The sequence below is a fragment of the Magnolia sinica genome, chromosome 11, assembly GCF_029962835.1.
Source record: "Magnolia sinica isolate HGM2019 chromosome 11, MsV1, whole genome shotgun sequence".
Classification (NCBI taxonomy): Eukaryota; Viridiplantae; Streptophyta; class Magnoliopsida; order Magnoliales; family Magnoliaceae; genus Magnolia; species Magnolia sinica.
This window is the reverse complement of record NC_080583.1, coordinates 20,932,506-20,945,006: the sequence shown is the minus strand read 5'-3', so window position 1 is coordinate 20,945,006 and position 12,501 is coordinate 20,932,506. Positions and strand designations below refer to the sequence as shown.

Sequence of the window (12,501 nt, the reverse complement as noted above, 5' to 3'; positions counted from 1 at the left end):
ACAATATCGATATTGCCGATAATATCGCTCATAACTGGAAATGAGGGGAAACATGGGGAAAAGGGTGGAATTTTCAATGAAACTTCAGCAGATGCTAAAATACACATACTTGCTTATTTAGGAATAAAAAAAATTAAAAAGAATGCATACATAATAAGTTTCCATTTAATGGGGGCCTAAGAGCATGTGATGTCGTAAGAAATCAGTCCAACCATCCCGTCTAACCATCCAACCATCCATCGATATTTCAGAATATTGATAACACATGATATTTCGCCTAGAAATCATCAACAAATGGAAAGGAAACAAAAGCTTGCGGTCTTGATATTGTGCATATTGTGATAACGATAAATCGATAATATCGATTTATTATCAATATTATCATCAACAAATTGAACATTGCGTACAACCATGTGCCCACAAAAATTTTGAAACGGAATATTTTCAATAAATAGATTTTTGTGATATCGATACGTTGGCGATATCATCGATATATCGCCGATACAATTGTGATACAAACGACACCTGGAATTTATAGAGTCGAAAATGGTGATACATTGGCGATATTGATACATTGGCAATACACGCGACGCCTAGAATTTACGCAATTGAAAATACTGGCGCTACATTGGCGATAACTTAGTGATACATTGCCGATACTTGGAATGACCATATACAACAACAACCACCACACCACCCCCCCTCCCCCCAATTATGGTGCAAATAAGTTGTATTGGATACTGAAATAGGAGAGGAGGAAGAAAACAAAGAGAGATTGTGTGGAATGGAGAATGTATACCCCCCTCTACAATTGTCCTTTTTATGTTAAAAGAGTTTACAAAAGATAAGGATTCTAAGTTACAAGATAAGCATGATTAAGCATAATCTAGTAAGGTTACCCTAATCTACTCTTAACACATTCCCTTTCAAACTCAAGGTGCTCTTGAAGGAGTAACTTGAGTTGGAAAGGTACAGTGAACATTTATTCAAAAGAAAGAAAATTTTAATGGTAACACGGTGACGAAACAGCAAGTAGCATGAGGCAAGCATGCAGACTTTTGGTATGTGAACCATTGGCACATCCAATGATTGGCGAATGATCTAGTGGCACTTTCGGTGGCGGGGATTTCAACAATTGCTTTTCAGGTGGATACACATTTCTGGGGGCTGGGAGTTTAATTGTTCTTCTTCTAGTGGCTTTAGATGTTTTGACAACAAAGAAAAAACAGGTCCAATCCAAATGTCCGACACAACAACAACAGGTCAGTATGGGCAAACTCAATTGCAGAAATGAATGAATTACTTACCCTCACACACTTTTCGAATTACATCACACAAAACACGAGCGCCTAAATGGCCCGATAATCCAGTGTCATCAGAAAGCTGAAGTGACAACGTGACTGCAGACAGCTGGAAGATCTGTCAACATTAAGACGACAGCTGTAAATGCTGCCGACGTGTCCCGACAAAGGAAGATGATAGCTGTAAATGTTGTCTGTGCGTCCCGACAAAGGAACTTATTTCCTATGACAGGTGGCATGATAGCCGATGCATCACATCTCCAGAGATGAGATTTCCGGATTCGAATACATTTGAAGTCCGCGGATTCGAAGACTCCTAGAATCCACAAGCACCACCTCCATCCATAAATAGCCGAAATGCTTATGTAATAGGCAGAGTTTGCCTAAATTTGAAAAGTCTTTTCTTGAGTATGATGTAATGTTTATGAGAAATAAAAACTATTTCAAGTTCCAAGTTCGTCTTAGACGACTATCAGGGTTTCGAATTTCGTGTTTTATTTTTATTAAAAATATATCTTCTATGCCTCTTGTCCCCACAGTATTACCCTACGTCATTACCAACTTCCTTCTTACCCATGTGTCCGCCATGTGTTATTGCCTGTGTAGGATTTACGGTCTATATAATGGTCATACTGTGTGGTTTACTTCTCCGATATTTTATGAAAAAACCTTAGCAACTTTGAAATAAATGTCTGGGTTCCAACAGTTTCAGGTATCCATTTTTCTACAGTAACTTTGTTACAGTAGTTAGGGTTTAGGGTTTATTGTTTAGGGTATTTATTGTTTATTGTTTAGGGTTTAGGGTTTAGGGTTTATTGGTATCAGAGCCATGAATGGCTAACTTTCGGAGGAAAGGATTTATACTTTCAGCGATAACCTCTGGTAAGCTCTATTCTTTTGCATATTTGCATGGTGGTGATCTATATGGGTGTGTTGTCCTGTTAGTTTTTCAAGGTCCTTCTAGCCAGCAGTTTGTGATAATTTCTGACACCAAATACATGTTCGTGTCCATGTTACAAGTAGATTAAACATAGTATACCTAACTAGCTTGTGTGATCTTGGATGCCCTCTTTAGTCTCTTTATGCACGAAAAAAAAAAAAAGAAAAAGAAAAGAAGAAGCAATGAATACATTGCTGTGAGCAGTGTTTGAAGTATCAGTATCGCTGGCCAGGGTTACAGAAACAATATCGATATTGCCGATAATATCGCTCATAACTGGAAATGAGGGGAAACATAGGGAAAAGGGTGGAATTTTCAATGAAACTTCAGCAGATGCTAAAATACACATGCTTATTTAGGAATAAAAAAAATTAAAAAGAATGCATACATAATAAGTTTCCATTTAATGGGGGCCTAAGAGCATGTGATGTCGTAAGAAATCAGTCCAACCATCCCGTCTAACCATCCAACCATCCATCGATATTTCAGAATATTGATAACACATGATATTTCGCCTAGAAATCATCAACAAATGGAAAGGAAACAAAAGATTGTGGTCTTGATATCGCGCATGTTGCGATAATGATAATATCGATTTATTATCAATATTATCATCAACAAATTGAACATTGCGTACAACCATGTGCCCACAAAAATTTTGAAACGGAATATTTTTAATAAATAGATTTTTGTGATATCGATACGTTGGCGATATCATCGATATATCGCCGATACAATTGTGATACACGGCGTCACCTAGAATTTACATAGTCGAAAATATTGGTGATACATTGGCGATATCGATACATTGGCAATACTAAGTGATACATCGCCAATACCTGAAATTTCCGATACTATCAGTGTTATCGGTATCGTCAAGCTAGAGATACGGATAATATCGGGGATATTTCGATAATATTGGAGATACCTGGCGCTACATTGGCGATAACTTAGTGATACATTGCCGATACTTGGAATGACCATATACAACAACAACAACAGTAACAACAACCACAAACCCCCCCAATTATGGTGCAAATAAGTTGTATTGGATACTGAAATAGGAGAGGAGGAAGAAAACAAAGAGAGATTGTGTGGAATGGAGAATGTATACCCCCCTCTACAATTGTCATTTTTATGTTAAAAAGAGTTTACAAAAGATAAGGATTCTAAGTTACAAGATAAGCATGATTAAGCATAATCTAGTAAGGTTACCCTAATCTACTCTTAACACATTCCCTTTCAAACTCAAGGTGCTCTTGAAGGAGTAACTTGAGTTTGAAAGGTACAGTGAACATTTATTCAAAAGAAAGAAAATTTTAATGGTAACACGGTGACGAAACAGCAAGTAGCATGAGGCAAGCATGCAGACTTTTGGTATGTGAACCATTGGCACATCCAATGACTGGCGAATGATCTAGTGGCACTTTCGGTGGCGGGGATTTCAACAATTGCTTTTCAGGTGGATACACATTTCTGGGGGCTGGGAGTTTAATTGTTCTTCTTCTAGTGGCTTTAGATGTTTTGACAACAAAGAAAAAACAGGTCCAATCCAAATGTCCGACACAACAACAACAGGTCCGGTCTAACGACCAACACAATAAGAAGTTCAGTCTAAACGACCAGCACAATAACAAGTTTGGTTCAAAAGCCTGGCACAAACAAAAAAACACATCCTAGTCAAAAAGCACGACACAATAGTTTTGGTAAAAACGAAAAACAAACAAATGACGATGGGTGGTGATCCAAGGGCAATGATGGTGTGGCAACGCAGGTGTTGGGTCATGGTGACTATAACAGTGGCTGAAAATGAATTTGCACTAGAAACACAACTATGCACACAGATCAACCAATGTGCATGGTGATAGGAGTGTATGCACATGTTGTAGCGGATATTCAAGTGCACATGCACAACAAATGTGCACAGAAATCAAAGATCACATAGAGAACCAAAGGAAGACCTTAATAAGACAACCATGCTTCTTCTTGTTGCAAAAGAGAAGAAGAGGTCTTAGCTGTGAATGGCAAGATCTCTGATGATATGGGAGATCTCTAGCCAAAGACGATTGTTCTATTGCTGATGACAAGGTCGGATCATGAAGATAGGTGTGGTGGATCAGTTTCAGGTTCGGGATGAGAGCACAGTGGTGGAAACGAAAAACAAAGAGGATAGAGCGGTGTGAAGGAGGACCTGCTCAATCATGAAGACGTTAGGCACTGGATGGCTGTGTCTTGGTGGTTGGCTCGATGCAGACCCGAGAAGGAGAAGATGGATGTTGGGTGGAGAAGAGAGACGTGATGGTGCAGGTAGGAGTGCCGGAAACCACGTTGTGATACACTGATATGGGACCAGATCTGGCAACTATGAAGTAGGTTGCTAGAAATAGAGATGATGGTGGCTCAGAATGGTTGCAGTTGGATTTCGTTAAGTGAATCAAACAGAGAATGGGTTTCAGATCTGGATCTGAGATGGCCAGCCGTAAATCTGATGGGTTTGGGTGATTAGATCGGCTGTAGCAGATGGCGACAAGTTATAATAAGGCATACACCCAGGTTCAGCAATGATGGAGATCCCTGGGCCCCGGTGGCCAGATGGTTTGTGTTGGGAAGTTGCCCTCGAGCGGCAATTACAGCCGTTGCTGCAGCGTGCAAGAGAAAGTTGCCCTTGAGCAGCTACGGGCATGGTGATGGAGGCGACAAAAGGGCGCTGGGATTGGCACCACACTGATCGTTGGAGATGGTGGTTTTGCTGGGGATAGTGATGAAACCAGCAGGGTCAAGATTGAGATCGGACGACCAATGATGGTGATGGTGATTTGCAGAGGGGTTCCCTACGGTGGTGTGATAGATATCAATGATTGTGCTGGTGTGTTGCCTTGGGCTGGCTTGATCGGAGATAGGATCAGATGGTGGTGGGGACACAGTAAATCAGAACCATCACTCTTGTACCATGTGAAATAGGAGAAAAAAGGAACAAAAGAAAGAGGGACTGTTGAATGAAGAAAAGATATCTCCCATTCTCCCTGGTGGTCCTTTTTATAATAAAGGAGATTAAAAACAATGAGGATTCTACCCGCCCGGGGTTTGGGCGAATGGCTAGTGTTGTGGGCTTGCTCCCCACAAACGTGAGTTCAATTCCCCTCTAGTGCTTTACCCGATGCACATGGTTTGCAGGTGATTGGATGCATCCACAGGGAATAGTCTCACCTTAAAAAGGGGTGGGGACACCTTGTCGTCATAAAAATAAATAAATAAAAGAAGAAACGAGAAGAAGATGAGGATTATAAGTTACAACGATAAGCATGATTAAGCATGAATCTAATGACACTGGTTGAGGTTATGATCATCTGATCAAAGTGATTCTTGAGAGAATCAATCTTGAGGGACATAAGCAATCCACAGTGGGGTATACCTTATGTACTGGATAGTTTCATGCTTAGATGTCTTTTACTTATCAGGAATGCCCATCTTGCAAGCTACCGATAGGATGGTTAGGATTTTCCAATAAGTGTGATTTGTCTTGAATGAATGTTGGATTGACTAATTTGCATCATAATATGGTTCGAACTTGTTGCATAAGATCATTCCCTTTTACATGTTAAGGTTTGATTGTTGTCAAAGCTTGAATAAATAATGGAGACCTTTCCCAGACTAGCTGGGTGGTGCGATTCAAGTGAGGTGGAGGCAGTGTCTCTTTCTGAAGGATTGACATGTGTTTGACATCTTACTTGGGGTCCTATTCATGGAAGGAGTTTCCTAGTTAATGTCGTGTGGGCTGCCAAGAATGGGTTTGAGCCGTGGTGACTTTCTTTCATATTTGACATGAGAGGCTAAGATGTAGTTTCCAGGATGAACATTTTGTCTGCCAATGTAGGGCTTATGGGGTTGCTGATTCTTTAGCGAAAGGGAGTGGGACAAGATCCGATTTTTCATCTGTGTCAGGAACAAGTTTCCCTTAGTTTGATGTATTCTTTTCCCCTTGACTAATGAGAATAGTTATCTATGAGAAAGAGAAAAACTGGAGATTTTGTTAATGGTGGCATTTGCTCTAATGCTGACAAAAACTGCCTGCTACTGTAAAAAAGAGAAAAAAGAAAAAAGAAAAAAAAAGAAGCGGCATGATACGATTGCTGACCTGAGGATGTGCACAATATACTTGGAAAGCTTTGCCAAGCGCATGTGTGTGAAAGCTCATGTACATGCCACACATGTGCCAGCATGGCACACAAGTTTGAGATCCAATACATCCATCAGGTTGGTCCGATCTTCTACATGTTTCCCAATAATGAATCTGGGTTACTCAGCATTTGGGCCCTAATACTGGAAACAGGTGGATGGGTTAGAAAACTTCAGCCAAGTTTTTCAGAGCCATATATTTGTGACTCACCTGACCAGTGGATTAACTTGATTCTTGGGTTAGGGCATCAATATAGCGTTGCCTTTATGATGGATGGGGTTAGGGCATCAATATAGCGTTGCCTTTATGATGGATGGGTTGGATCTTGGACCTATAATCACTTGTGGCACATATATGAGTTCTATTAAGCATGCGTGTGGGCATAGCAAAGCTTTATACTCGATTCTTTCATTTTCATGCCCATCATTTGGTTCTTCAGACTATTGGTCTGTTGCATCTGATTGTGGATGGACCATGACCCAAAATTCTTTCCAATAGGACAATCCTGACCTTTCAATTTTTGGCCTGCGAGTTGATGGCAAGAAGTGACATAAGCCAATGTGCATATTCAGTTGACAAAAGGTCTAAGATTGATGGTTAGGATCTTCCAATCTTGGAAATTTCCTATGCATAGCCCATCTATGGCTGGGACAACAGATCAATGGTCTGGATCATTGAACCATTGGCTCCACTCCTGGAAACCTGAGTATAGTGTGCATATCCTCACCTCAAGGATTGTATAATTCCTCTTAAAGAAAAGGCACGTGTAAACATGATGCAGGAGTTGATTATAATCTAGCAAGGTTCATTTGCTGCCTTCATTTGCATGATGCATCTGTTCTATGCTCGAGCCTATACTACCATATTTGTCGTCAATGTTGCTTCCCTGTTTCTTTGTTTTCTTTATAACCTTCTTCTGTCTTTTTTTTTCTTTTCTTTTCTTCTTTCTTTCTATTTACAGTGAGATAATTCTTGGAAACTCATGTCAATTTTGTTATTACGTTATCTGTTAATATTTTTGCTGATAAAACCCATGCAGATGCTCTTCAAGGGTTTCCCAGATCAATGCCATGCTCTGAAATCTCTGAGGGATGGCGCCTTGGAAACAGGGTCCACTTCAAGGTGGGCCGCTGAGTGGGAAGATCATGCTTTGCCACTTATAGATGAGGCAAGTATCATCTTCTTTTTACAACTTGGCAACTTTCCTCTGTGCAAATTGATTAAAGACTGCTGGAGTGTCAAATTATTTGCTCTTCAGGGCTCAAATTGATGAAAATGACAGATCCACTCAAGAATGATGGGGACACATGTAATGAGTTGTGGGTCCCCTCCAAGCATGGATGGATTCCATTGTCTTGAGCCCATGAGAACAGTGATCTAACTAATTGGGGATGTCAAAATGGACATTAGAAAAACAATTAAATGATCTTTATTTGGCCTTACACGATGAAGATACGCCATTTATAACCAGAGGAATTACATGACGGTGTGGTATGTACATGTTTTTAATTGTGAGCAGGGGGACCCATGGTTCAGTATTCCAGATCGTTGGTCTGTTGCGTCTCACTCAGGATGGAATATGGGCCCCACTTTTCCAAATTGAAAATCTTTGTATGCTGTGCAAAGTTGTGGGTGTAGCATGTAATTCCTCTATAAAGGGCATGTCTGTCCCTCTGGACTAGGTCTTTTTTTTTTTTTTTCCTGCAATCCCTTTGAAATGAAAACGATATCCATGGTATCCTACTTTCCACCCTTTGTGAACCCTTTGTGAAAAAAGAAAGCTTGGAATCCATTTTCCATTTCCAAGTGTATCTGCAAAAACACAGATATTCATGTTGCCCAAAAAATGTTTAAATTGATTTCTGAGGTGAAGGGGCTGGTGACTGTTTGATGGCTAACATTTTTTACATTTCTACATGAATCCACACTGCAAATGAAAAGAATTCCTCATGGAATCCATTCTTTTCCATTTCTAACTGATTCGATGTTCTTATTCCATATTCCACATATTGGATTCAACAAAAACAAACACGCCTTAAAGGAGTTATAAGTAATTTCTCACAACTTTATATGTCATTTTATTTAGAACCCATTAAGCTTTCCGAATCGTCCATCTGCACTGTCGATTGTTCTCTACAGCATGCCTGCCTGTTAGGGCCCGTGAAAAGCACAGGCTTGGCCTGCAATCAGACCCTTAGCTTAGGCGCTGGATGGTCATCCCTGCATCCAGGTTCATTTATTGCTGTCATGGCCTGAATTGGTCTTGAGGATAATTTGAGCCCGGTGTGGTGGGCCATGGGGGTTGGGTCTATTTTCAGCACCAGAACATAAACAGGCCGCGCTTGGGCCTGTTTTTGGGACTCAAACATAAGGGTCCACTTGGGTAGGGGATCTCCTGTATAATCCGGATTCTAATCCCAATTTTGGTGGGCTGGCACTTTCCTCTGCATAAACACAATTAAGGAAGTTTTAGAACCAAAAACCAAAAATGCCACTAATTGCATTTGTGTGGAGGAAAGTGCCGCTTTAGTGCGGCAAATCTGACTTAGAGGGCATGTGGTCATCAAAATTGGGATTAGACTTAAATTCTGATCATGCTAGATTCCCTATCTAAATGAACTCTTTATATAAACAGGGCTTGTCCTTGCTAGTTTACCTAGGCCTATTTATTGACCTCCCATTAATGCATGATTTGGTTTGCTTCTGTGCTCACTTGTGCTTTTAACTAATTGGAAAGGGTTGGAATTAATGTGTAGGTTGTTTTGGGGAAGAACAAAGCAAATGTTCGAGGAAAAACATCCTGATTGCAGCAGTAAATTAAGTAGTCTTTTCTTATGCATAGACGATTGCTTTGGTAAATTTCAAAAAAATGTATGATTGTTGCTAGAAGTTTCTATGGGCCTACTCGGATGTGCTCCAAGCAAAGGCAGTTTTGGACTCTTTTCGGGATCGAGCTGTGCGATGGAGGCATCATAGAATACATGGAACAACATGTCTGCGATATCCAACCTGCTCTAAAATGGGAAGTGCTTAGGAACCTTTTTTTTTTCTCCTTTAAACATTATCGCTGTATTTTTGTTGTATTTTGCAGGGATAATGTGAGAAAAAAGGGGTTTTGATATATAATCACCTGCCTTTTGGTCCATTTCCATAGATCTACCAGATCTGCATTCCAACAAACCCCTCTTTCCTCATATGGTTAAAATTTTTTCCTTCAAGAAAATGTATTTGATCCCATGGCAGAAGATGCGGGCCCTAGTCAATTCATCAGGTAGGGTAGAATGTAAACATTTCATGGACCAAAAATAATGTTGCTCCACTGATCAAGTAGCTCAAATTGTATGATAAAAATGAGCCGTTACAAAAATAGCCCAACATTCCAAAGTGAATGTTAAATGTGGGGCTCACAACTCACTCAATGAGTGGACAACCTTGAGTTTTGGTATATGGCATGTTCATAGTGCCTGCTATCTGATGAATGGCCCGAATATTTGACACTTAAACCTGTCTTTTTAGATCTTTGAGGTGCACTGAGGAGTTCAAGTCCATTGCATAACATCATCGTCGCGGTTCCAACACCGCGTCTTGTATGCCAATCTAAGGTGTAGATCAAAAGATGTACCCCGCGCTATATTTGGGCCATTGATCATGATGTGGGACCCACCTGGTGCTTGTGCACATTTTCCTAGGTGAACCCACCCTAGTTCCATCATTTCCTATGAGAGCTACCTATAGCCTAGCCCATCTAGACTAGGTTGATGACATCATCCCTACGAGCATGCCTTACATGTAATGAGGGACAAGCATGCCTCCTTCTCTTCCCTAGGCTCTTACAAACCCATCATTACCCTCTTACAACCCATCACTCCCCTTCCTTCTCTCTCATTTCGCTAATTTCTCTCCTCTAGAAAACCAAGAGAGAACCCTTGGACATCCATAAGAACCCATCCCTCCGGCCCCTTCCAAGCTAGATCTCTCCTAATCCAACCCTCTAAAACTCATCCCCACCATTGAAACTACCCTATTGGAGCTATAGAACCCAAGTGTAGAAGAAGAAAGATAAGCATTGAGGTGGTTGCTCTTCTAGGTTTAGTTCTTTCATTTTTCTTTCATGGATCCTTCTTTCCATTGCTAGGGAATGTGTAGGACCCACCAATCAATGGTGGAGATCCTACATGACTCCATGAGTATGGCTAATAGCCCACTTTGTGCATGCATGTTGCCATGATGGGGCCATTCTCCATGGACCTCATCATGAGGCTTTTCCTTTGATCTATAGTTCATTGGGTCATTTAGACCCTAGATCCATGGTGGGTCATCTAGACCCTCAGATTTTTTATTGTAGGGCCCATGCATACATAGGACTCATGTGTAGTTGATCATATGGTTATGATTGTTTGAGGAGGGCTCATAGTGGCGGAGCCCTCCCTATGGCCGAGATCTTCTTTCTCTCTCCTTCTCTCTCCCCTTTCTTTGGTTTCTAATGTGTGTGGCCCACCTAATGTGTCCATACTTCCAGACCGTCCAGTTGTAGGGACATCTAGGCCCATAATTGTTTGCATGGTTTGGATAGCCATTAAGGCCTGATTGTATGGTTGTTTTGAATAGGTCTTGGGTCTGGAGTATGTGTGACCCATTTAGGTGGACCCCACCTTAATGAATCTAAGATAAATCCCTCAATCTATTACACATTGGACTGGAATGGAGAGCAACATGTTGCTGTCTAGATTTCTGGCCCATTGCTATATGGTTTTATATAATGCTTAAGCCCTATTTATAGTTCTTCCCTCCCTGATTTTTTGAGTGTTTCTCTGAGGTGTGGACCCCACATGGATGTATGGTGAAACCCCTTTACATCCACTCGTGATTGGAGCCTCATGGAGCAGGCCTAAGAGAGCTGGACGGTCCAAGTTTCTAGATTGTCTAGCAGTCCTGCATGAAGGAAAAACACATATATCAGCTTGGTTTTGGGGATAGTGGGCCACTCATGTGGACCCCACTTGTTGTTCATTCATGGGTGCATGTAATCCACCCATTTTCCTCTTGATTAGGCAGGCCTCGGCCCACTCCATTAGGTGTACAAGATGGAGACAACAACTTTCCAGTAGCAGAATTTTATTTAAAAACCTTATTGTCCATATTTTCAATTTCTGTTTGTATGTATGTATGGCCTCTCCCCTTACCTTCCTTGTGGTCCACCTTGATGGGACCCACCTTAGGTGTATGTGGGCCATCCTGACCACCCATTTTTGGGGGTTACTGTGGCTGGGCCAGCAGCCCACTTACTAGATGTTCCAGCTAGGCTGACGTCCAGTAGGGCTTGGTCGTCCCTCCTATGTGGCCTACCTTGATGATGTGTATTGTCCATGCCGTCCTCCCCCTGTGTGGCCCACTTGGACATGGTCCACCCTCTGGTAGGACGTCCATAAGTGGGGCCCACCTTAGATGTTTGTAGGGCCAGCCGTCCAGCCCCATTGGGACGCCCAGGCCGTTTTTGATTTATGTGTTATATACTCACCTTCCATCTAGTGGGGCCCATTATAACATGTATGGGTTACCATGGAGTGTTTGTTTTATCCAGATAATCTATTTTGTTGGACTTTAGCAGGCCCAGGAAGTTAGGTGGCTGGATTTCCAGCAAGGGCCCAAAATTGCTGCATATAGTTTTATGTTTGGGAGTTGTGAGGCCCAGCAAATTGAGGGTGTTATGTATACACACCATGCTTGTATTTTTCTGAGGTTTTGGGCCCCCTTTGTGTCTTGGATGTCCCACTATCCATCTGATTGAATTTAGACCTTGCTACCCAGATTTTTTAGACGTCCAATCAGGCCCATATGGGCTGGATATCCAGCCTTAATACTTTTCCAAATGCAAGTGTTGTCCATCCATTGTGTTAGGCCTTGTGGGCTAGTTATAAGCCCACTACAGTGTATGTGATTGTATCTTTATGGCTCATCCAATTTTCTAATTTGCCAACTTTTGGGTTGACTTATAAGTCCCACAAAGTGAATGTTAAAAGTACCTTAGCCATTTATTTTGGGGCATATGGGCTGCCCGTGAGACCCATCATAATGCATGTATT

General features: G+C 41.3%; 1 protein-coding gene across 4 annotated transcripts in view; it reads left to right on the top strand.

Moving 5' to 3' along the window:
• Nucleotides 1–9,563, top strand: part of LOC131218928 (UDP-glycosyltransferase TURAN) — a 37,070-nt gene extending 27,507 nt beyond the window's left edge. For 2 of the 4 annotated variants that reach the window (XM_058213809.1, XM_058213808.1), the window contains exons 15-16: nt 7,458–7,586; nt 9,175–9,563. In XM_058213809.1, the coding sequence (XP_058069792.1) occupies nt 7,458–7,586; nt 9,175–9,222 (177 nt within the window). In that variant the 3' untranslated portion in view covers nt 9,223–9,563. Of the gene's footprint in view, nt 1–7,457; nt 7,587–7,676; nt 8,426–9,174 lie in introns of those variants that run through there. The other 2 variants (XM_058213810.1, XR_009157928.1) reach the window with 2 other exon arrangements.
• The last annotated feature ends 2,938 nt before the right edge of the window (nt 9,564–12,501 follow it).